We start from the raw sequence: 26,289 nt of genomic DNA on the forward strand, positions 1-26,289 counted from the left end.
ACATCAGGATATAGACCCAAAAGAACTGAAAACAGTGTTCAAACAAATCCTCGGTCACCCATCTTACTAGTAGCACTATTCACAACAGCCAAAAGGCAGAACCAGCCCAAATGTCCAGCAATGGATGAATGCAACACGGTATGGCATGCACACACACAATGGAATATTTTTCATCCATAAAAAGCAATGACGTTCTTGGCTAGGCACAGTGGCTCACGCCTGCAATCCCAGCACTTTGGGAGGCTGAAGTGGAAGGATCGCTTGGGCCTGGGAGTTCAAGACCGGCCTGGGCAACATAGTGAGACCCCGTCACTACAAAAAAAAAAAAAAAATGGCCAAGCATGGCAGCACATGCCTGTAGTCCCAGCTACTCAAGAGGCTGAGGCAGGTGGATCACTTGAGTCTCGGGCCCTTAAGGCTGCAGTGAGCTGCCACTGAGATGCTGCACTGTAGCCTGGGTGACAGCCTGGGTGACCTGTCTCAAAAAAAAAAAAAAAGCAATGAAGTTTGATACACGCTACAATATGGAGCAACCTTGAAAACACAATGATGCTAAATGAAAGAAATCAGACCCAAAAGGTCACATATTATAGGATTCCAGTAATACGAAATGTCCAGAATGGGTAAATCCACAAAAACAAAGTGGATTAGTGTTTGCCAGGAGGTAGAGAGTAAGCAAAGAGTGGGGAGATGGGGAGTGATGGCTTAATAAGCATGGGGTTTCCTCGGGGGGTGATGAAAATGTGTGGAATTTAGATAGCAGTGCTGGTTGCAGAAAATTATGAATGTACTAAATGTCATTGAAGTGTTCCATTTAAAGTGGTTAATTTTATGTTATGTGAATTTCATCTCAATACAACAAATTTTTTTTATACTTTAAGTTCGAGGGTACATGTGCACAACGTGCAGGTTTGTTACATATGTATACATGTGCCATGTTGGTGTGCTGCACCCATTAACTTATCATTTACATTAGGTATATCTCCTAATGCTATCCCTCCCCCCTCCCCCGTCTCCCCACCCCATGACAGGCCCCAGTGTGTGATGCTCCTCACTCTGTGTCCAAGTGTTCTCACTGAATACAACAACTTTTTTAAGGAGCCCAGGAGACGAGTGGGTTCTGGAGCCCTCTCCACTCCAAGGTGTCAGTACTCTTCCCCCAGATGTTACAGCTTCCCAGACTCCTGCTGTGCTGCTACCTGCCTTTGGGGACTGACTGTGGTTCTCTGACTAGAGGGAGCATCTAAGTCCCCTGGAGATCTAGTTCAAAATGCAGGTGCCTGGGCCTCACCCCAAGAGCTTCTGAGGCACAGAGTCTGGGGTGGGGTCCCGGCACCTGCATTTCGTTAGGTGATTCTGGTGCGGTCCAAAGTCTGCCATCAATACAAGCAGACCCTTTCCCCCTTTTCATCTTCAGACTGTTCCTTAATCAACTGCAGGAAAATTCTTCTTTCCCTCTTTTCTTACTCTTTTGCACTAGGAGAAGACTTGGGCTTCAAAAAGAAACAGAGAGATACTTGAATTATGGAGAATGAACCAAAACCCAGTAAGTAAACAAAAGTGAGTTATAGGTAGCCTTCAATCAAAGGTCACTAATCTTGGCTGAACGTCAGAGTCCTTACGGGAACGTTTTTAAAAGTACCTAGGCCGTACCATGGACACCATCAGTCAGAACCTCCAGAGGGAGGTCTAGATGTTAACATTTTTTCTAAAGCAACACAGGCAACTTCCCTGCTTTCCACCTCACCCTTTACTCAAAGGTCGTTCGAAAAATGCTTGTTGTAAATGGCAGTATGAGTCTCTAGCTTCTTAGACAAACATAATTATGAAAGTAAATAAGGCATGAAAAATCACATGACACAGGCAAATTCCAGATTAAGCTTTTCTTTTTGTCTCCTGCATGTTTAATGATCCATGCTTCATGTTTGTAGGAAGAAAAAAGCGGTCAATTGCAAAGGGCATGGATCTGCTTCCAAAAAGTAACTCACACGTGTAAAGCATTTCAACTTCGATGCCGTGAGGAGGAGTTTTCATAACAATGATCTCCTCTGATCTTCTCAACATCCCCGATTATTCTTTCATTGATTCATTCATCAAATACCTCCTGAGGACCCACTCTGTGCCGGGCACTGTGCTAGTGTACAGGACACTGCAGAGACATGAGCAGATCTGTCCGTACCCTTGCCCCCACCTTCAGGCTCCCGGTCCACAGTCCAGGAAGGGAAGGGCCAGGACAAGGAAAGTACAAAATGAATCCAAGATATGGGGCAAATCTGGAAAGCCTTGTCCAGGAAGGGAAGGGCCAGGACAAGGAAAGTACAAAATGAATCCAAGATATGGGGCAAATCTGGAAAGCCTTGTGGGGAAGAAATGCACAAGCTGCACCCCAAAGGGTAAGGAAGAGAGTCTGGCAAAACACTGCAGGGGTGGTGCCCCAGGCAGAGCTGGCGCAAAGGCAGGGGGAGACAAGAAGGAAACCCGAAGGTATGGCAAGAGATAAGCAGGGAGGAACCCGGCGGCAGAGGGCAGTTAGGGCCAGATTAGAAGGACTCTGATAAGCACTCTATGGAAATAGAACTGTAAATGGAAGGCAGAGGATCCCTTGAGGGGGTTTCAGCTGGAAACATGATCAGACTCACAACCTGCGCGGGATACTCTGGGGCTTGTAGAAAATAATCTGGAGCGGGGAGATGAAGGTACCCTGAACAGAGAGGTCACCAGGGCACAAAGACAAAAGATCATGGGGACAAAAAAAGTGGAAAGAATGAATAAGGCCTACTATATGATAGCACAACAGGGTGACTATAGTCAAAATAATTTAATTGTACTTTTGGTTTCCTTTTGTTTTTTTTGGTTTTTTTTGTTTTTTTTTTTTTTGAGATGGAGTTTCACTCTTGTTGCCCAGGCTGGAATGATCTTGGCTCACTGCAAGTTTCGCCTCCTGGGTTCAAGCAATTCTCCTGCCTCAGCCTCTCAAGTAGCTGGAACTATAGGCGCCTGCCACCATGCCCAGCTAGTTTTTATATTTTTGGTAGAGATGGGGTTTCACCATGTTGGCCAGGCTGGTCTCGAACTCCTGACCTCAGGCGATCCACACGCCTTGGCCTCCCAAAGTGATGGGATTACAGGTGTGAGCCACTGCGCCCAGCCCCAGTTGTACATTTTTAAGTAACTGAAGGATGGCCAGGTGCGGTGGTTCACACCTATAATCCCAGCTCTTAGGGAGGCTGAGGTGTGTGGATAACCTGAAGTCAAGAGTTTGAGACCAGCCTGGCCAACATGGTGAAACCCCATCTCTACCAAAAATACAAAAACTAGCCGGGCGTGGTGGCGGGCGCCTGTAGTCCCAGCTACTGGGGAGTCTGAGACAGAAGAATTGCTTGAACCCAGGAAGCGGAGGTTGCAGTGAGCCAAGATCATGCCACTGCACTCCATCCTGTGACAGAGTGAGACTCTGTCTCAAAAATAAAATAAGGCCGGGCGCGGTAGCTCAAGCCTGTAATCCCAGCACTTTGGGAGGCCGAGACGGGCGGATCACGAGGTCAGGAGATGGAGACCATCCTGGCTAACACAGTGAAACCCCGTCTCTACTAAAAAATACAAAAAACTAGCCGGGCGTGGTGGCGGGCGCCTGTAGTCCCAGCTACTCGGGAGGCTGAGGCAGGAGAATGGCGTAAACCCGGGAGGCGGAGCTTGCAGTGAGCTGAGATCCGGCCACTGCACTCCAGCCTGGGCGACAGAGCGAGACTCCGTCTCAAAAAAAAAATAAAATAAAATAAAATAACTCAAAGAATATAATTGGATTATTTGTAACATAAAGGACAAATGCTTGAGGGGATAGATACCCCATTTTCCATGATGTGATCATTATACTTTACATGACTATATCAAAACATTTAATGTACCCCACATGCACCTACTATGCATCCACAAAAATTAAAAAGTTTTTTAAAGAAAGGATCAGCTGAAGAAGTATTTAAATCAGGGATCAGCAAACTGTTTCTGCAAAGGGTCAGAGAGTATTCTTTTTTTCTTTTTTAACTTTTATCTTAGAATGAGGGGGGTACGTGTGCAGGTTTGTTACAAAGGTATATTGTGTGATGCTAAGGTTAGGAGTAGGATTGAACCTGTCACCCGGGTAGTGAGCACAGTACCCAATAGATAGTTTTGCAGCCCTTGCCCCCCTTTTCTCCCCTCTCCAGTAGTCCCCAGTGACTACTGTTCCCATCCTTATGACCATGTGTACCCAATGTTTATTTCATTTATTTATTTATTTGTTTAGAGACACATTTATTTATTTATTTAGAGACACAGTCTTACTCTGTCACCCAGGCTGGAGTGCAGTGGCACAATCTTGGCTCACTGCAGTCTCCACCTCCCAGGTTCAAGCGAGTCTCCTGTCTCAGCCTCCGGAGTAGCTGAGACTGCAGGTGCGAGCCACCAGGCCTGACTCATTTTTATATTTTTAGTAGAGACGGGGGTTTTACCATGTTGGCCAGGCTGGTCTCGAACTCGTGACCTCAGGTGATCCACCTGCCCCGGCCTCCCAAAATGCTGGGATTACAGGTGTGAAACCACCGTGCCTGGCCCTTATTTTATTTTTTTGAGACAGTCTTGCTGTCGTCCAGGCTGGAGTGCAGTGTGTGATCTCAGCTCACTGCAATTTCCACATACTGGGTTCAAGCGATTCTCCTGCCTCAGCCTCCTGAGTAGCTGGGACTACAGGCGTGCACCATCATACCTACCTAATTTTTGTATCTTTAGTAGAGATGCGGTTTCACCATATTGGTCAGGCTGGTCTCGAACTCCTGACCTCAGGCGATCCACCCACCTTAGCCTCCCAAAGTGTGGGGATTACAGGCGTGAGCCTCCGCACTTGGCCCCAGTGTTTAGCTTCCACTTATAAGTGAGAACATGCGGTACTAGATTTTCTGTTTTTGTGTTCAATCACAAACATCGCAGCTACTCAGTTCTGTTGCTGTGTCGCAAAAGCAGCTGCAGAGGATTCCATAGTTCATAAACGAACGGGTGCCGCTGGCTTGGCCCTCAGGCTGTACTTTGCCAGCCCTCCCTATAAAGCAAGCTTGTTCAACCCATGGCCCACGGGCAGCAGGTGGCCCAGGACGGCTTTGAATGGGATGCAATATAAATTCATAAACTTTCTTAAAACATTATGAGATTTTGTGATTTTGTTGTTGTTGTTGTTTAGCTCATCAGCTATCGTTAGTATTTGTTCGTGTATTTTATGTGGCCCAGGGAAACCAAAAGATTGGAAGCACTTGCTTTAAAGGATCACATCCACACAGTTTTGGGGCCGATGAGGGGATAATGAAAGGAGACAGCAGGGCATCAGAGGAGACAGGAGGAGAGCAGGCATTGTCACCAATGACTCATAAATCAGGAATCTAAGATGCAGAGAGGCCCAGCGATTTGATGGAGGGCAGTCACACCCAAGCCTCAATGTAACTTCTCTTAGCAGTGCCCCCTGCTGTGCCTTGGCAATCGTAAATAAATCAGACGTGAACCCACCACACACCCTCACATATCTGAGTTGCTTACTTTGGCCACCCCAGCCTTCAACCCGTTCCCTTAACCCATCCTCTGCAGAGTCTGCTCCCTCTCGTATAAACACAGAACGCATCCAAATCAACTTTGTGCCTCCTGGGGCCTCAGCCTCCTGCCGAGGGAGAGTCTAACGCTACCCCGTCCTGAAGTCCTTTCAGTTTATAATGAGATGATCAGTTGACCTCGACCCAGCATGTCTGGGGAGGAACATGTTGCTGGGAACATTCAGTTCTCACTCCCTATCCCGGTGCAATTAACCCATCAGATCTGTCCTGTTAGAAATCAATCAGCTGAGTAACTATCAAAAACTAGATACGGACACAGTGCCTCATGCCTGTAATCCCAGCACTTTGAGAGGCCAAGGCGGAAGAACTGCTTGAGCCCAGGAGCTCAAGACCAACCTGGGCAATGTAACAAGACCCTGTCTCTACAAAAAATGAAAAAGAATCAGTTGCTTGTGGTAACATGAGCTGTATTCTGGCTATTCAAGAGACTGAAACAAGAGGATCGTGTGAGCCTAGAAGTTCAAGGCTGCAGTGAACTGTGATCGTGCCACTGCACTCCAGTTTGGATGACAAAGTGAGACCCTTTCTCAAAAAACCATGCGGAGGGGCAGATACAAGCAGACTGGAGCCCACGTTGCTCCACCAAGTCCCAGAGGGCCAGCTTTTGAGGCCCTTGTCTTTGTCCTAGTATCATCTGACCCTGTGGCTGCATGTTTCTCTTGCCTCTGGACTGGACATAAGCCCCTGGCCAGCCTGCAGCACTTTCCTATCTCATGTATTCGTGTGTGACATCTTCCCCTCCTGTTCAGGGCTCTCCCAATGCTGTCTCTGTAACTCCAACCTCCATCCCGCCCCTGAGCCACTGGTTCATACTCCCAACTTCCTAGAGCCATCTCAACTCAGGTACCTCGCTATCAACCTAAACTCAACACAGGCACAGTCTATCAGTCAGTGCTTGTTGAATTCATGTTTCTCCAATTAACTGTATTCCCTTCCAAGCCCATCTATCCCTCCCAAATACTGAGTTTCCATCCTATTCTGGCATGGCCTCAAAGCCACTGAAGTCTGAAACCTTGGTATTGCCCTGTACTGTTTTTTCTTCCTCCATATATCCACTCATCTGATCTTCTGCACGGCTCCTTCTTCTAAATGTCTCTCCAATGTGCCTTCCTTTCCGTTTTCATCATCTCGGGCCCTCCCTGCCTTTGGGAATATTGCATTCATCTCCTAGTTAGTCCCTGGGGCTTTGGTTTCTCACTCTTCCAAATTATTCTATTATCTGGCGCCAGATTAATCTACAAAAACACCACTGGATAATGTCACAACCTATGCAAAAATCCCAAATTTCTCTCTGATCCCAAGCTCAAGGAATAACACTTCACATTAGCACATATGGTTTATAATTTGGAATATTTCAATATACCCTGTATGCCATCCAATTCTCCCCCATAACTTGTCCTTAACAAATTGCCTCATGCAACAGCATTTCTACAACGAGGAGATTATTTTTATTTTTAGTATTTTTTTTTTGAGACAGGGTCTTGCTCTGTCACCCAGGCTGGAGTACAGTGGTGGGATCTCAGCTCACTGCAACCTCCAACACCAGGTTCAAGCAATTCTCGTGCCTCGGCCTCCCAAGTAGCTGGGATTATAGATGCACACCACCATGCCCAGCTAATTTTTGTATTTTGACTAGAGATGGGTTTTCACCATATTGGCCAGGCTGGTCTTGAACTCCTGACCTCGGGTGATCTGCCTGCTTTGGCCTTCCAAAGTGCTGGGATTACAGGTGTGAGCCACCACACCCAGCCAGGAAGGAGATGAGAGCAAAATGAAAAGAATGAGGAATGACGGTGCTTTCCCATCTTAGAATATGACATCATGAACTAAGGTCAACAGAGTACAAAGAGGAGAATAGAGCCATTTTGGACAGCTGGGCGCTGTCCAGCTCTAACATCAAGATGCTTTCAGACCCTGGGAAGGTTGTAACTTCTCCAGGTCTCAGTTTTACTATCTGGATCATGGGTTAATAGTCACTATTCTGCCTATATGCTTTCCTGAAGGAAAAATACAGTACTAGATATGACAATATGTCCAGTTTTAGAATGAATACTGTTGTAAAAAACCCCTATATCATGTTTCTCACAGGGAGGTCCATGGATTATCTACATCAGAATCTCCTAGCCCCCAGTGTGACGGGAAGCTTTTGAAGGGAATTAGGGTTAGATGAGGTCATGAGGATGGGACCCTCATACTAGGATTAGCATCCCTGTAAGAAGAGACATCAGAGAGCTCGTCCTCTCTCGTTCTCTCTACCATGTGAGGACACAACAAGAAGGTGGCCATCTGCAAGACAGAAAGAGAGCCCTCACCAGGAACCAAATCTGCCAGCACCTTGATATTTTTCTGTTCTTCAAGCCAGACTTGGGTATTTTGTTATGGCAGCCCAAGCCAATTAAGATAGCAGGAACCCACTGAGCTGATGTCTGCCTTAACTTTTACATGGAGCAGTATTTCTAAAGGAGACCAAGTGAAATCTGAGAACTTCTGCTTCAGCCATGGTGTTCATGACCTCCCCAGGTGTCCATGTGGGAGAGAACAATGCTTTTGGGTTTTTGGGGGGTTCTTTTTGGGAGTTTTTTTGTTTTTTGTTTTTTGTTTTTGAGATGGAGTCTCGCTCTATCGCCCAGGCTGGAGTCAGTGGTGCGATCTTGGCTTACTGCAACCTCCGCCTCCCGGGTTCAAGCGATTCTCCTCCCCCAGCCTCCCGAGTAGCTGGGGCTACAGGTGCATGACACCACACCTGGCTAATTTTTGTACTTTTAGTAGAGACAGGGTTTTACCATACTGGCCAGGCTGGTCTTGAACTCCTGACCTTGTGATCTGTCTGCCTTAGCCTCCCAAAGTGCCGAGATTACAGGCATGAGCCACCACGCCCAGCCATGAGAGAACAATGCTTTTGTTCTTCTGGTGCTTTTAACAGGACTCCCTCCCTCCCATGAATTGGCCAAACTACATCTCCATTCCCAAACTTCACTTCTCATTTCTTCCCTGACACTAGCCGGAACTGTTTATCTAACTGTCCTAGAACTTTGGTTCCCGAGCCTGGGGACCTGCATCAACACTACTAGCACCACAATCAATCCCAGAGGAGACGGACCACGCAGGCATGACCAAGACCTGCCCTATGGAGCACCCAGTTAGGGGTATGGTTATAAGCAAGACAGACACGGACCCAGCCACCTTTGCCAAGAAGAAGGGATCCAGTGAAGATTAGATGCACACTCAGTTCCTTTACTTTTTTTTTTTTTAAGACATAGCTCGCTCTGTCACCCAGGCTGGAGTGCAGTGGTGCAATCTTGGCTCACTACAACCTCCGCCTCCTGGGTTCAAGTGATTCTCGTGCCTCAGCCCTACCCAAGTAGCTGGGATTACAAGCAGGCACCACTGTGTCCAGCTAATTTTTGTATTTTTAGTACAGATGGGGTTTCACCATGTTGGCCAGGCTGGTCATGAATTCCTGCCCGCCTCTGCCTCCCAAAGTGCTGGGATTACCAGCGTGAGCAACTGCGCCCAGCCTCTTTCCACTTTCATACTCATAATCATCTTTGCCACCCTCGGCTATCGACTGGTTCAATATACTTCCACAGTGGCTTCTGGGCATTTTTTATAAACACGTGGCCGGGCTCAAGAGACAGCAAGAGGGGACAGGTATCCAGTTACAACGTGATGGCCTAACAAATGAAAAGGTGTTCTACGCATGGAGAAGGAAATCTAAGTCCTAGAAGGTTCCAGCCAAGCCTGTCTGCACTCAAGAATCCCCACCACTCTTAGACCAAGAACAAGAACCATTCCGTGCTTGAGGAGTTCTCCTTAGCAAGCCAGCCTAAGCAGTGCATGCGTGCGTGTGTGTGCGTGTTCATGCCAGAACCACGGGGTCCTCCAGGAATATATATCAACAACAGAGGTGGGTTTCTGAACCCTGGTCAAAAGCTAGAGAGCAGGCATAGTTGAAATGCTCTGCGCCACTGTCTGCAAAGCCACAGATATTTTTCCTGCAGCCTCAATGAGCAAGGACTGTGTACACAGCTAATACACACGGGCATATAAATGCATAGAACAGTATTCACTAGCTGCCCTAGAAAACCAAGAGAGCAATATGGCAAGAAAGAGGGAATTCATGACATGCATTCCCAAGGCCTAAATGCGCACTTGCAGGCATCCACAGAATGGTCAAAACTGCTGTCTTATCTAAGAATCAGCCAGCAGGCCAAGCGCGGTGGCTCATGCCTGTAATCCCAGCACTTTGAGGGGCCAAGGCGGGGGAATCACCTAAGGTCAGGAGTTCGAGACCAGCCTGGCCAACATGGCGAAACCTGGTCTCTACTAAAAATACAAAAACTAGCCAGGCGTGGTAGTACACACCTATAATACCAGCTCCTCAGGAGGCTGAGGCAGGAGAATCGCTTGAACCAGGGAGGCGAAGGCTGCAGTGAGCCGAGACTATGCCATTCCACTCCAGTCTGGAAGACAAGAGTGAAACTCCATCTCAAAAAAAAAATAAAAGAATCAGCCAGCTCACCATACTAGGAAATTGCCTCCATCCTCTTTTTAGCCCCTCTGCATGCCAACAGGACCCAAAACAACATCTGAGCGTCTTCCTAAAAGTCACAGGAGGCTGTGGAAAGCCTCCAAAGGCAGAAGAAACAACGCTAATCACAGCTTCCAGTTGCACCTGGGAATACATTTGGTACCCACGAGGGCCTGAATGCCAGTTCTCTCCAAACTTCACACTCTGAAAGGCCTGCAGCTTCAGTGTGTCAACAGCCAACCCACCCTGTGCATTAAATTATCCTATCTCACAAAAAAAAACTCAGTTTTCCTTTGCCAGTGAACCCTTCTGAACAATAAGCTTTCTCAACACTCCCTGAGTCCAGAACCATCAGGCAATGCTTCCATTACTGCAGGCTCACGGTTTCCTCCCTCAGAAACTGAAGTATTAATTAGCACTGTGTATTTCTTAGCCTGCCATAGCCAGCCAGCCACCCAGCCCACTGTTCCAGTGTGAGGGAAGTGGCCTCTGGTCCAGAGCACCCAGTGCTCAACTAACAGCTGAGCTCCCACCACTCCACCATCTTTCAATCTCAGTGCCTTTAAACAAAAAAAAAGGAAAAGAAAAAAGAAAAAAAAGGTGTTACCATGGGCTGAATTGTGCCCCCCAAAATCCATGTGTCAAAGCTCTAACCCCCCCTGCTTTAGAATGTGATTGTATTTAGAGATAGGGCCAGTAGAAAATCACTGCTTTAAACTGAAGGTGGGCCAGGAGGCATGGCTATTGCCTGTAATCCCAACACTTTGGGAGTCCAAGGTAGAAGGACTGCTTGAGCCCAAGAGTTAAAAATGTGTCCAATCAAAATGGTGCTGTTTGGGTGGGACTTGGTCCAATGTGACTGGTGTCTTTATGGAAAGAGGAAAGCTGGACACATGAAGAAACACCAGGGATGTGAGCACAGAGGCAAGACTGTGTGAGGACACGCAGGAAAGGCAGCCATCTGCAAGCCAAGGGGAGAGGCCTCAGAAGAAACCAACCCTGCCGACACCTTGGCCTTGGACTTCCAGCCTCCAGAGCTGGGAGAAAATAAATTTCTATTGTTTAAGCCAACTCTATATGTGGTATTTTGCTATGGCAGCCCCAGCGAAATAATACAGATGTATAGATAATGAAGCAAAAGGTTCGATTGTAGAACTGCCACCTTCTTTGGCCTGGGGCTGCCCAATCAACCCTACCTGCCCGCCTCTTCGGATGGCACAATTGTGTCCCCATACTGGAAGGATCTGCTATTACCACAGAGGCTCTCTACAGCCAGGCAGAAATTTCAACCATAGCTCAACCCCAGGATGCAGCCTACAGCGTGAAGTAGAGTTGCCCATCTGGAGCCTCAACAAAGTATAAGAAAGCACAATCCTAAAACTGGGGCAGAAGGCCACTGCTCAGTGTCCCTACGAAACGAGTCAGGCTTACTTGACAATATCAGGCTTACTGTAGAGACTCTCAGGTGGCTGCTGCTGAAGTTTGTCCTTTTTGTTTTCTACGAGATATTCTTTTCATTTCTCCTTTTTAATTCCCTCTCTAAGATACTCTTTCATGAACTAGAATCAGAATGCTAAAGATGAAGGAAATCTATGAAGGAGAAATAAATACATGCAAACACGCCTCTGGGAGGAAAACTGCCTCTTGGAACATCTGTCACTTCTAAGACAGTTGTCATATTTGGTCTCTCAATAGCAGCTCCAGCCAGCCAAATATTGATACCAGTAAAAGTTGTGTATATTTTTTTCTCTTTTTGAGGCAAAGTCTTGCTATGCCGCCTAGGCTGGGTGCAGCAGTGTGATCTCGGCTCACTGAAGCCTCCGCCTCTTAGGTTCAAGGGATTCTCCTGCCTTAGCCTCCTGAGTACCTGGGATTACAGACACACAACACCACGTCCAGTTTTTTGGGGTTTTTTTTTTTTTTTGTATTTTTTTTGTATTTTTGTATTTTTGGTAGAGACAGGGTTTCACCATGTTGGCCAGGTTGGTCTCGAACTCCTGATCTCAACTGATCCACCCACCTCGGCCTCCCAAAATGCTGAGATTACAGGCATGAGCTACCACGCTTGGCCAAAATTGGGTGTATATTTAAAGTACACGCGCACACTGTTCATTTAAGCTTCACTAGAGGCATCTTCTTCGCCATCACAATGAGAACTAAAATAAACTGAACGTGGTTGAGGACTCAGATAAATTAAGGCAGTAGCTGAGAAGAGGGTGATTGATCCCTGCTTGCTAGCCTCCCCCGCCCTCCTGGAGCCCATCTGGGCAGGACTGTTGGCCAAGTCCACGACGAGGAGGCAGCCTTAGGGTCACAGGCACCTATTACCTACTTGGGCAGCCTCCTCAAGATGTCGAATACCAAGAGAGGGAGAGGAGGGGGAGGGGAGCACACATTTCCCAGGAAAAAGTCTGCCAAGATGCAAACCAAGCTGTGAAAAGCAAGCAGCAACAACACAGACACTATGTTGCCATTTGTTTTTCAGAAAACATGAAACAAAATTCCATTTCCAGATGTACATGCAGACATATGTAAAAGCACAGAGAAGTCTAACTACTCAACCATGGAGAGATGGCTGAGCAAATGAACTGGATGACAGAATGCTGCATAGGTATTAAAATACCATCGATAAAAACCATTTCAAATTTAAAAATAACACAAAGAGAACGCACAGACTGATTCCAACTGTGTAAAAATGTATGCTTGCACATATACGAGGAAAGAAGATCGAAATGGAAGCGGGGTTCCTACTGCTATAAAGTCGATTTAAAGTATACTCAAACAATACAAGCGAATTGGAAAAGTGTTTATATTTCAATCATTAAAAAACATAGTATCATTGGTTTTCTTTAAGAAAGGAAAAGAGGCTGGGCATGGTGGCTCAAGCCTGTAATTCCAGCATTTTGGGAGGCTGAGGCAGGCATCTGCCTGCCTGAGGTCAGGAGTTTGAGACTAGCCTCACCAACATGCTAAACGCTATCTCCACTAAAAATACAAAAATTAGCCAGGTGTGGTGGCGGGTGCCTATAATCCCAGCTACTCAAGAAGCTGAGGCAGGAGAATAATTTGAACCCGGGAGGTGGAGGTCGCAGTGAGCCAAGATCGAGCAACTGCACTCCAGCCTGGGCCACAGAGGGAGATCCACCTCGGAAGAGAGAGAGAAAAGGGGAGGGGAGGGGAGAGGAGGGGAGGGAAGGGGAGGGGAGGGGAGGGAAGGGGAGGGGAGGGGAGGGGAGGGGAGGGGAGGGAAGAGAAAAGAGAGAAGAGACAAGAGAGGAGAGGAGAGAGAAGAGAGAAGAGGGAAGAGAGGAGAGGAGAGGAGAGGGGAGGGGACGGGAGGGGACGGGAGGGGAGGAGAGGGGAGGGGAAGGGAGAGGAGAGGAAGGGAAAAGCCAGCCATGGTGGCTCTCACTTGTAACACCAGCAATTTGAGAGGCTGAGGCAAGTAAATTACCTGAGGTCAGGAGTTCAAGACCAGCCATGGTGAAACCCCATCTCTACTAAAAATACAAAATTAGCCAGGCATGGTTGTGTATGCCTGTAATCCCAGATACTGGGGAGGCTGAAGCAGGAGAATCGCTTGAACCCAGGAGGCAGAGGTTGCGGTGAGTGGGATCGCACCATTGCACTCCAGCCTGGACAACAAGAGCGAAACTACGTCTCGAGAGAAAGAAAGAAAGACGGACGGACAGACGAAAGGAAGGAAGGAAGGAAGGAAGAAAGGAAGGAAGGAAGGAAAGAAGAAAAGAAGGAAAGAAAGAAAAGGAAGGGAAACACTAGAATGATATCCGCTAAACTAGTAACAATGTTTGACCGGTTGATCTGGGGGAAAGATAAAAGTAGGAGAAGCGTTTTCACATAAAATTTTTACAAAACTGTTTTATAATGAGATTTTTGTATTGTATTGATGTGACATTAACATGACTAAAAAGAAAGAACTGACCTTAGGGACGCATACACTACCCTCCTCCCCACCCTACCCATCAACCCGCCACGAGAAAAATCATTGTTTGAACCTGAAGGCCGGCCAGGTGTGGTAGCTCACACCTATAATCCCAACACTTAGAGAGGAAGGCCAAAGAAGGAGGATTGCATGAGCTCAGGAGAACAAGACTAGCCTGGGCAACATAGGGAGACCCCTGTGTCTACCAAAAAAATTAAAAATTAGTCGGGCATGGTAGCACACGCCTGTGGTTCCAGCTATTCAGGAAGCTGAGGTGGAAAGATCACTTGATCCCGGGAGGTCAAGGCTACAGTAAGCCGCGATCATGCCACCACACTCCAGCCTCGGCAACAGAGCAAGACCCTGTCTCAAAGAATAACAATAATGAACTGAAGATGACAGTTTCCCACATACTGCTATCCCTTAACTTCACATGGAAGCACAATTGCAAAATTAGAAACATGTCAATGTCTCCAAATAGCTGTTCAATGTCCAGTCTGTTTCTGTCTAGAACCATCCTAAGGGGAGCATGGGCTCCGGCTGGCCCAGAAAGCATTTCCCATCATCTGACCCCTCAACAGCCTCTTCCCAGGCACAGCAGGCTGCATCTTCCTTGCCCACCCCCTTTTTTCTCCCCTTTCATTAAGACGCCATTTGGCAACGTCTCTGTCAATCCCTGTCAGTTCATTTCCCATTAACAGTTACCACAGAACTTCTCTACTTTATTCCCAGATAAATAATTGAAAATAAACACCCAGTTTGGAGAGGAACTTGATGCATCTGAAGTTAACAAAGCCACAATGGCTTCAAACCTGACAGGCTCTTCTGAGTAATGCCCTTTCCATGAGCAATAGTTTGCTTTGCCTCCGACAGGGGGACAAATAAATCTGAAAGGCCGAAGGAACAGAAATGGAGTTAAAGAACACAGTTATGTGTTAACTATTCCCTTCCCACCAACCCAAGAGTGTGATGCCCTTCACGTCCCAAACACATAACCAGGGTTGGTGGCTCTGACGCTCCCAGGCATTGGGGCCTGTGCCTGAATGGTCACAGGCAAGGGTCAAATCAGGGCCATATCGCTGCCCTTTCTAGACTTCTCCATCTCCTTATTTCTCCAGGTAAAATAACACAGACACTGACCCACTTCCTTTCACCCCAACAAACTCCAAGCAGACATGTCCCCAGGGGACAGAAAGGAGACCCTGAGGTTTTCCGCAGACAGGCCCCCTACATCCTGGGGCCTGTCGCAAAGGGTGAGAGCCCCTTGGTCGGAATCCCAGCCAAAGCCTTTTGCTCTGCCTTCATTCTGCTCCCGGGGCCATCTGCTGAATGGTGGGCCTCCATCATCAGGGAATGAATCGGGAACTGAAATGATCTGGGGCCGAATTTACCCACAAAACTTCCCACAGCCTCAAAAGCCACTGGTTCATAGATCCCAAAGAAAGCAAACATCCTGAACACAAATTCTAGCCCCGCTCCTCCCCGTTAGACTCCAAACCCTGTGGGTGCTCAGTCGATGTTGGCCAACTGCAAGGACTCAAGATCAAAACCCATTAACTCCAACTCCACAGAGCATCTTCGATAGATCCAAGCTGCTGCCCTTTTCAGGTTTGGGGAGCAAATTAATAGTGAAACCAAAGGAAACCTTTGGCCAGCCTCAGAGTGAAGGTCAACAGACCATTTCCAAGCACAACTCTTTCAACAACATTTGTATTCACGGACTGTAGCAATCCTCAGTAATTCTCATCCATGTATGAGACCTTCTAAGACAAATTCCCCCTCTCACATCAACAGCAAGAATTCATTTCTTTTTAAACCTCCTAGAACAGATGTTTACTGTCAGGCTGATCTTTCTGCCAAGTAGCGAGGTTCTGGGCATTTGTGGTGATGATGTCCCTTTCTGAGCTCTTGCAACCCCTCCCGAGACATTCAACAGCTGCTCCCAAACCATTCCTGATTCTATCTAGGGCTTCTCTGGGATCTCCTCCATATTCAAAGCATATATTAGAACAAATATGAACCAAAAGGTTCAAAAACAAAATACTGTTGCAACTGGGCATGGTGGCTCACGCCTGTAATCCCAGCACTTTGGGAGGCGGAGGCGGGAGGATCACTTGAGGTCAGGAGTTCAAGACCAGCCTGGCCAACATGGTGAAACCCCACTCGACTAAAAATACAAAAATTAGCCAGGCGTGGTGGCAGGCGCCTGTAATCCCAGCTACTCGGGAGGCTGAGGCAGGAGAATCGCTTGAACCCAGGAGGCGGAGGTTGCAGTGAGCCAAGATCACACCATTGCACTCCAGCCAGGATGACAGAGTGAGACTCCGTCTCAAAAAACAAAAAAATACTGCTGCATAGTACAAATTAGCCAATGACTGTTTACACTGCCCAGAGAAAACCCCTACACTCAGACAGCTGACCAAATACTTCTGATACCACCCCACCACCCCCGCTCCCCAGTAACATAGCAAGACCCACCAGGATTGCAGAGTCCTTTCCAAGAGACTGTCTTGGAAGCCCAGTTGGGTGCATGAGAGGAGAGCAGAATGGGATCCAGCAGGGGTCGTGCAGAGCTGCTGAGCCAGATCTTTGCCTGCTGCTCAGGGGTTAAAGCCACTGGTCACTTGCCAGGGCAAGCAGAATACACTCCAACAACAAGTTCACACAAAACCAGGGTGGCCTTGAGATCAGAATATGGCAGCCGGCATTGAGGGCCGCTGGAAGCCACTACCACACAGACATAGTCGGCAGCAAGGAAGCCAACTGTCCAGGGAACAGAGACAGACACAGCCACTCAATCTTTTGTTTTTTGTTGTTTTTCTTTTTTTTTTGAGACAAAATCTTGCTCTGTCACCCGGCCAGAGTGCAGTGGCACCATCTTAGCTCACTGCAACCTCCACCTCCCAGGTTCAAGCGATTCTCGTGCCTCACCCTCCCGAGTAGCTGGGACTACAGGCGTGCACCACCACGCCCGGCTAATTTTTGTATTTTTAGTAGAGATGGGGTTTCACCATGTTGCCCAGGCTGGTCTCAAACTCCTGACCTCAGGTGATCTGCCCACCTCAGACTCCCAAAGTGCTGGGATTACAGGTGTGAGCCACCGCATCCAGCCATGCCACTCAATCTTTTAATGACAAAAAAATGACACATGGTCTTTAAGACAGTGGTCCCCAACCTTTTCGGCACCAAGGACTGGTTTTGTGGAAGACAGTTTTTCCATGGACTAAGGTCGGGGTGGGGGGTTTGGGATGAAACTGTTCCACCTCAGATCATCAGCCATTCATTAGATTCTCTTAAGGAACACACAGCCTGGATCCCTCACACGCGTAGCTCGCAGCAGGGTTTGTGCACTGTTGAGAATAGAACGCCACCGCTGATCTGACAGGAGGCGGAGCTTAGAAGATAAAGCTCACTTGGCAGCTGGCTGCTCACCTCCTATGCTATGCAGCCCAGTTCCTAACCAGCCATAGACCAGTACTGGTCCTCGGTCTGGGGGTTGGGGACCTCTGCTTTAAGACAGTATCACAGCCGTCCAACATCACATTCAGCTGTCTGATCCAAAGAACAATTCTTCCATAACACAAGGAATCCATTTGTCATTAGCCTAGGATCCAGAGGCATAGTTCCTGGGAATCATTGTAGTTATAGAATCACCCATCATTCCTTCTCTTTCTCCAGTAGGAACTTAAGGAAAAAAGAAAACAGGAAGGCAGGGAAGAGAACTTCAACCCTTCCTACTTCCTGAGGTACATGACCGCTGACTCCAGTGAGTCTGACTTTATCCTGTCTCACCGTGATCCAGCAGGAGAAATGGACTTTGACCCATTTCTCTCCATAGAGTTCTCCCTGCACCATTTCCCTTTATAGGGAAGTAGAGAATTCAGGCACCAGTTTGGGGGTGCTTCTGCCATCTCTAGAACTTGTCAGGCCCAGTGTCTGGTAAGGCTGTCTCATGCTGTTATGATCTTGGACTCTTTTCCTTTACTGACAGCGGTGCATGCAGATGACAGGGCTTTAGCCAATGGCTTGCGGTTCCCATTGCCTGAGCTGGCCCCAGCTATCTCAGCTCGGCAATCACAGCCACACGCCAGGCTGTGGTTCGCACGGTGCTTCTCCATAAGCAAATACATACTCGTTCCCAAACCCAACTCTCCAGCCCTATGTCAGTAAAAAAGCCTGAAATCTCTGGCTTATCCCCAATTCCAGTACATTTTTACATGTTTTAAATTTTACTGTACAGTCCCTTGGGGGAGTTATTCTCAAATTAAAGGACGGAAAACTAGAGCTCAGGATATACAATCAGCAAACGGCAGGTGTGAGCTCCAGCCCAGACCCCTACTGCACAGAGCCCCGCCTCACCCTCCTGTCAGCCCTCATGATGTGATCCATTGTCGAAGGCCTAACGCTACAGGTTGAGAGGCGGGGGCAGGGTATCATCTCCCTGATGATGTCATACTCTAAATAAAAGAGCCAGCACCACAGTGATGGTTCTAGTTCCTACCCAGCACCCAGTTCTAGGTCCTCTCATATATACAGTGCTACTCAGCACATCAGCTGTACTCTGTATTTTTAATGAAATGTGACATTCAAAATCTGAACTTACTAAAATGTAAATAAGGGGGTAATTACCAAGACATTATTTTAAGAAAGAAATCACCAGTCAGTTCCTCTAATGCCTTGTTCTCTATTTAAATACCAGTGGCTACTTAACGGAGACATTAACGGTATGTCAGGTTTGATCAGAAATAAATCCATTGCACAGAGCTGGTTGTATCCTGATACGACAGCTAAAAGTAGCGTGGTACTCACCAGGTAAGGCATCAGGAGGTCCGCCAAGTAGACAAAAGCTGCTCCAAGGATGAAGCCAACAGCCACAGGGAAGAAGGCAAAGGCACCGAAGCCCCCAGAGGATGTGGCCATCTCAACTGCTGGGGCCAGGAGAGACCAATAGGAAGCTGCCAACATGACCTACAGAAACCACAACGAGAGATAAACATTAAAGCAACTGCAGAAGGCCTTCCAGGCAGGACCTCAGTTGCTCTCTGTGGCCCAGACTGACCCCTACAATTTCACATGAGTTAGGTCTTTCATCCCAGGTTGGGAGGTACTATCATAAACCAAAAAGTCATCCCCAGAATTCCCGGAGCCTACTATGGCAAGAACTCAGTTTGGGGTAGGATAGAGTTGACCTTGGGAGGATGCAGTCCAGTTCGCCATCATCTAGCCTATAATTCAGTGGTTCTCAACCAGCAATGGTTTTGCCCTCCACAGGACATTTGGCAACGACTAGAGACATTTTTAGCTGTCACACTGGGAGGAGGATAGGGGCAAATAAACATCCTACCATGCACAGCACACCCCTGACAACAAAGAATTATCTGGCCCCGAATGTCAGTGATAATGCTGTTGAAAATTCCTATTCTTTTTTTTTTTTTTTTTTCTGAGGTGAAGTCTTACTCTGTCTCCCAGGCTGGAGTGCAGTGGCATGATCTTGGCTCACTACAACCGCCACCTCCCGGGTTCAAGTGATTTTCCTGCCTCAGCCTCCCGAGTAGCTGGGATTATAGGTGTGTGCCACCATGACCAGCTAATTTTTCAGGACTTTTTAGAGATGGGGTTTTGCCATGTTGGCCAGGCTGGTCTCAAACTCTTGATCTCAGGTGACCCACCCACCTCGGCCCCCCAAAGTGCTGAGATTAAAGGTGTGAGCCACCACACCCAGCCCCAAAAATCCTATTTTAATTAAATTCTTCCAAGACAAATTGCTCACTACTTCATGAGTTCCACTGCATTGTAACACAGGTCTAATTATTACAAAGTTCTTTCTTATGTTGAGCTGAAATCTGTCTCCTTTCCACTTTTACCTTTCAGCTGTGGTTTTGCTCCCTAGAACACCAAAAACTGTGTCCTTCCTGTGTGATCTGTGACAGCCTCTGAAATATCTGAAGATAACCAGCAAGTCAATGTCATATTGGTCTCATCAATTATCTTATCTCTAAAAAGGAAGAAGCGAACTAATATTTATTTATCACTTGGTATTTCCAAGGGCCAAGATTTACATTTGATATCTTACCTTGTCATCACAACCACCCCGGAGGCAGATGATGTTTTCTATTGCAATTTGTAGATAAAGACGTTGGATCTTGAAATAGTAAGATAATTTGCTCAAGGTCCTACAGGTCATTGGTCCCCAATCCTTTGGGCACCAGGGGCCAGTTTCATGGAAGACCATTTTTCCACAGACCAGGCAGTGGTTGGGGGATGAAACTGTTCCACCTCAGATCACTGGGCATTAGAGTCTCATAAAGAGCTCGTAACCTAGATCTGTGGCATGTACAGTTCACAATAGGGTTCACACTATTGAATCTAATGTCATCACTGGTCTGACAGAAGGTGGAGCTCACGCGGTAATCCTCACTCACTCGTCTGCTGCTCATCTGCTGTTTGGCCTGGTTCCTAACAGGCCATGGATCAGCACTGGTCCATGGCCCAGAGGTTAGGGACCCCTTCTATAGGCAGTAAGTAGCAGATCCGAGGAAATGACCAAGCAGAACCACAACCAACTCAATGAGAGGATAAACATGAAGGAGAAGAAAAAAAATTAGGCTGGCTGAAACCTCAGCAGAGCCAATTTGATAAAAGGTTCTCCAGTGGACGAGCTGGTGTGGTGATGCATGAATGTAGTCCTAGCTACTAGGAAGCCTTGAGCCCAGGAGTTCAAGGCCCGCCTGGGCAACATCGCGAGACTCTGTCTCTTAAAAATAAGAAGCTCTCCAGCACTGACCAAATTAAATACTCATCCATAGCTGTTTACTCTTATAGATGCTATCACATCTTTTGGCTAGAGTACACCCACTACCCATCGTAACTATACGGCAGTCATCGCCAACACAGAAAATGTTGAATGGGTTTCTAAAAATAACTTAATTATGCCTTGCCTTAAAAAATCAAATGCATCACCCATCTTCAAATTAGCATTCAGAGTGAAAGAACCAGGTATTATAATAGCAACAATAAAGAACAAATGTATGCATAAATCCATAAATTCCCTTCTTCCAGCTGTCAATCACATACAGTCACTTGCTCTGGGCCAAATTCTCCCAGCAAAAGTCTAAGTGCCACCCATGGAAACCTGCAACAGCCTCCAAAACTCTAAGAATGAAAATGCCTCCACTAAACAGGATAGGAGCTGAGGCTGATCAGTTCAACCCCATGAGCCGGGCTGTCAATAAAGACCATCAAAGGAAACGTGAGGGCTCCTCCTCCCCGCTACAGCCTAATCCACCCCTTTTCCAGACTTTGTCTTACTAGCTTTAGAATTCAGCAACCCTCAGTAGCTGCCCTGCATGGTAAACTCCCCACCAAAGAGGACCTGCAACGAGGCACAGAGTTGGAAAGGTGCCACTTCCTCTTCTTCTTATTTTTTGAAAAGGAGTCTCTGTCGCCCAGGCCAAAGCGCAATGGCACAATCTCAGCTCACTGCAACCTCCGCCTCCCAGGTTCAAACGATTCTCCTGCCTCAGCCTCCCAAGTAGCTGGGATTATAGGCGTGCGCCAGCACACCTGGCTAATTTTTGTATTTTTAGTAGAGACCGGGTTTTGCCATGTTGGCCAGGCTGGTCTCGAACTTCTGACCTCAAGTGATCTGCCTACCTTGGCCTCCCAAAGTGCTGGAATTACAGGCGTGAGCCACTGCTCCTGGCCCAATTCTTCTTTTTCAACCTGACCTGTGCAGCAACTTCTCTGGTTCTCCCATACAGTCCCACCTTCAACAACTCTAAAACCATATGGCCCAGGTAAGCCCACTCTTCTCACCCTCTAAATCTTCCCCACACTCCATCCTGTGATGAGGAAACATAATATTGCTGTCAGTATCACTTGAGAGAACTCCCCAACCTCTGCTCTCATCTCCTTTTCAGCCCCGGATCCAACCTCTTCTGTCCACATTCCCTTCCCTCCCTCTGCATCACTGAGTACCAACCTTTTTTCTGCCCTTACACATGAGAAACACACAATGCACAAGCTATTCAAGGAGCAGGAGCAGAAGAGAAGTGTCTCTCAAGGGAGGGTATGCTGGAATTTGGGATGCTTGCAATGCAAAAGCATCCCAGCTGATTCAGGTGGGCCCCCTCCTTGAGAATCACTGTCCTTTCTCTTTCCAGTCAAATTCAGGATCCAGCTGGATTTCCTTCATTTCTTTTCCTTGCCAGCCTCCCTGCCTCACACACAAACTGGAAAACCACCAAGGAACAATTGGAAAATTGAATAGGGTTGCCTGTCTAAAATGAAAAAAGCACCCAAAGCAAAATTCTTTGTTGTTTGTTTTTTGTTTTTTGTTTTTGTTTTGAGACAGAGTCTCGCTCTGTCACCCAGGCTGGAGTACAGTGGCGTGACCTGCAACCTCATCTCTGCCTCCCGGGTACAAGAGATTTTCGTGCCTCAGCGTCCCAAGGAGCTGGGATTACAGGTGTGCACCATCACGCCCAGCTAATTTTTGTATTTTTAGTAGAGATAGGGTTTCACCATGTTGTCCAGGCTGGCCTTGAACTCCTGGCCTCAAGTGATTGCCCACCTCAGCCTCCCAAAGTGCTAGGATTACGGGTGTGAGCCACCACGCCCAGCTGAAAAGTTATTTAAAGGGCAAGTGTGGTAGAAAAGATGACTGTGTCCTAATGCCTAAATCTGTGAATATTTCACCTTACAAGTAAAAAGGACTCTGTACATGGGATTAAATTAAGGACCTGGAGATGGGGATATGATCGCGGCTTATTTGAGTCGGGCCAATGTAACCACAAGGTCCTTACGAAGGAGTGAGAAGGGTCAGAGTCACGAGGTCAGAGTTTGAGACCAGCCTGACCAACATGGTGAAATCCTGTCTCTATTAAAAATACAAAAATTAGCCGGGCATTGTGGCAGGCACCTGTAATCCCAGCTACTCAGGAGGGTGAGACAGGAGAATCGCTTGAACCCAGGAGGCAGAGGTTGCAGTGAGCCAAGATCGCACCACTGCACTCCAGCCTGGGTGATAGAGTGACACTGCATCGCAAAAACAAAAACAAAAAACAAAAAGAAGGGTCAGAATCAGAGAGAAAATGTGATAACAAAAGCAGAGGCTGTAGTCAGAAAGAGACTGGAAGATGCCATGCTGCTGGCTTGAAGATAAAGAAAAGGCCATCTGCTAGGGAAGGGAGGTGGCCCCAAGATGCTGAGAAGGCAGGCAAGCAGCTTCTCCTCTAAATCCTCTAGGAGGATTTGCTGCCACCTTGACTTTGTCACAGTTAAAATCACTGGGGACTTGAGACCTCCAGTACTGTAAGATAATAAATTTGCACTGTTTTAAGCCACTGCATTCATGGTAGTTTGCTACATCAGCAATAGAAAATTAATACAGGCATATGTGACTTTTCTTCAACTTTATTTTTTAGAGCACTTTCAGATTGATAGCAAAATTGAGTGGAAAGTACCAAGAATTCTGACATATGCCTGCCTGTCCCCACTACACAAAACTATGCCCACTATCAACATCACATCACAGTGGTACATTTGATACAACAGATGAACCCACACTGATGCGGCACTAATACCCAAGGGCCATCTTTTTTTTGTTTTGTTTTTTGTTTGTTGTTTTTGTTTGTTTGTTTTGAGACAGGGTCACCCAGGCTGGAGTGCAGTGGTGTAATCTCGGCTCACTGCACCCTCTGCCTCCTGGGTTCAAGTAATTCTCATGCCTCAGCCTCCCGAGCAGCTGGGATTACAGGTGCCCGCATGACACCCAGCTCATTTTTGTCCTTTTAGTAGAGATGGGATTTCACCATATTGGTCAGGTTGGTCTCGAACTCCTGACCTCAGGTGACCCACCTGCCTCAGCCCCACAAATTGCCAGGATTACAGGCGTGAGCCACAGCGCCCAGCTGGTCCGTAGTTTCCATTAGGGTCCACTCTTGGTGCTATACATTCCATGGATTTTGATACATATATAATATCATGTATCCATCTTTACAGTATCATATATTTCACTGCCCTAAAAAGCCCCTGTGTTCCAACTATTCATCCCTCCTTCCCTGCTAGTCCCTGGAAATCCCCTTTCCACTGTCTCTGTAGTTTCACCTTTTCCAGAATGTCATATGGTTGAAACCGCACAGCGTGGAACCTTTTCAGATTCGCTTCTTTCACTTGGCAACATGCAAGCGGTGTCTTCTCATGACTTGATAAAGCATTTCTTTTTAGCACTGGATAATATTCTATTGTCTGGATGTACCACAGTTTATCTGCTCACCTATTGAAGGACTTTTTGCTTGCTTCTGAGTTGTGTCAATTATGAATAAAGCAGCTACAAACACCCGTGTGCAGGTATTGGCGTGGACTGGAAGTTTTCCATTGATTTCGGTAAATAAGTGCCAAGGAGTGGAACTGTTGGATCCTAGGATAAGCATCACTTTTTAAATAATCCCCCAACACAGGTGGCGAGGTGAAACTCTCAACATCAGCAACGCTCCTTTATATGTTAGGCATTTTTAAACCAGGGTGTAGTGACATATGAATTAGCTGGTGCAGAAAGAGAAAGCAGGATATCTGATTACCTCTCAATTACCCCTAAGAAGCAGGGTCTGGGAGGGGCAGACCACAGAGGAGAAGGTGCTGAGCACCGGGCCCAAGACTTCGGGGAATACTCTTGCCAGCCAGTCCCTTCATAGCCCCGGATGGTAGAGAGCAAAAGTCCTCCTGCAGCTGTGACCCCGCCTGTAAAGGCAAACAAGTGGGCTAACAGGGCCATCCCTGAAGACACAAGGTATAATCATAAGAAGCTGATGGCTGGAACCTTCCATTTCCTCACCTTTGTCTACAAAAGGAATCCATAATCAGCTTCAACACACATGGCAGGGGCCTCGCTGTACCCTCAAGGTCTTTTTTGCCTCTTTATTCCTGAAATGAAAATGAAAAGCCTACCCAATCAAATGAACCCGGGGCAAGGTTTGGGCGGGGCCCATCCTCCAAGTTAAATGTTGCTAAGACCAAAGCAGCCCAATTTCTTTTGCTAAATAATGAAAGAAGCTCAAGGATGAGTATTTCAATAGTAAAAGAAAACTCCTGGCAGGGCACAGTGGCTCACGCCTGTAAGTACTTTGGGAGGCCGAGGCAGACGGATCACCTGAAGTTAGGAGTTCAATACCAGTCTGGTCAATGTGGCGAAACCCTGTCTCTACTAAAAAACACAAAAATTAGCTGGGCATGGTGGCACACGCCTATAATCCCAGCTACTCGGGGAGTTGAGACATGAGAATCACTTCAACTCAGGAGGTGGAGGTTGCAGTAAGCTGAGATCACACTATGGCACTCCAGCCTGGATGACAGAATGAGAGACTATCTCAAAACACACACACACACACACACACACACACACACACAAAACTCCTGCAAAAGGGCTAAGGAGGAAATTAAAAAAAAAACACCCACACAAGAGAAGGGATTGAAAGTATAACTTCAGTCTTTGGCTGGTTTGGTAGGTCTACCACAGGGCTCAGAAGTCTTCATGTTGAACAAAGTGATGCCCAGGCAAGGTGACATTTAAGAAGCTGAGTATAGGCGGGGCGTGGTGGCTCATGCCTGTAATCCTAGCACTTTGGGAAGCCTAGGCGGGCAGATCACCTGAGGTCAGGAGTTCAAGACCAGCCTGACAAACACGGTGAAACCCTGTCTCTACTAAAAATACAAAAAAAAAAAAAAAAAAATAGCCAGGCATGGTGGTGGGTGCCTGTAATCCCAGCTATTTGGAGGCTGAGGCAGGAGAATCACTTGAACCCGGGAAGTAGAGGTTGCAGTGAGCTGGGATTGAGCCACTGCACTCTAGCCTGGGCAACAGAGCAAGACTCTGAAAAAAAAAAGAAAAAGAAGAAGAGAAAAGAGAGAAAGAGAGGAAGGAAGGAAGGAAGGAAAGGAAGAAGGAAAGGAAGGGAAGGGAAGGGAAGGGAAGGGAAGGGAAGGGAAGGGAAGGAAAGGAAAGGAAAGGAAAGGAAAGGAAAGGAAGGAAGGAAGGAAGGAAGGCAGGAAGGCAGGAAAGGAAGGAAGGAAGGAAGGAAGGAAGGAAGGAAGGAAGGAAGGAAGAAAGAAAGGAGGGACGGAGGGCGGGAGGGAGGGAAGGGAAGGGAAGGGAAGGGAAGGGAAGGGAAGGGAAGGGAAGGGAAGGG

The 26,289-nt window shown here is 47.2% G+C and overlaps 1 protein-coding gene across 7 annotated transcripts in view; it reads right to left on the reverse strand.

Moving 5' to 3' along the window:
- The window catches only part of SLC39A11 (solute carrier family 39 member 11), a 453,549-nt gene that overhangs the window by 371,513 nt on the left and 55,747 nt on the right, over positions 1 to 26,289 (reverse strand). For all 7 annotated transcript variants that reach the window (XM_033181993.1, XM_033181989.1, XM_033181990.1 and 4 more), the window contains one exon: positions 18,914 to 19,072. In XM_033181993.1, coding sequence (XP_033037884.1) covers positions 18,914 to 19,072 — 159 coding nt within the window. The remainder of the gene's footprint in view (positions 1 to 18,913; positions 19,073 to 26,289) is intronic.

The sequence above is a fragment of the Trachypithecus francoisi genome, unplaced genomic scaffold, assembly GCF_009764315.1.
Source record: "Trachypithecus francoisi isolate TF-2019V2 unplaced genomic scaffold, Tfra_2.0 Lachesis_group20, whole genome shotgun sequence".
NCBI lineage: Eukaryota > Metazoa > Chordata > Mammalia > Primates > Cercopithecidae > Trachypithecus > Trachypithecus francoisi.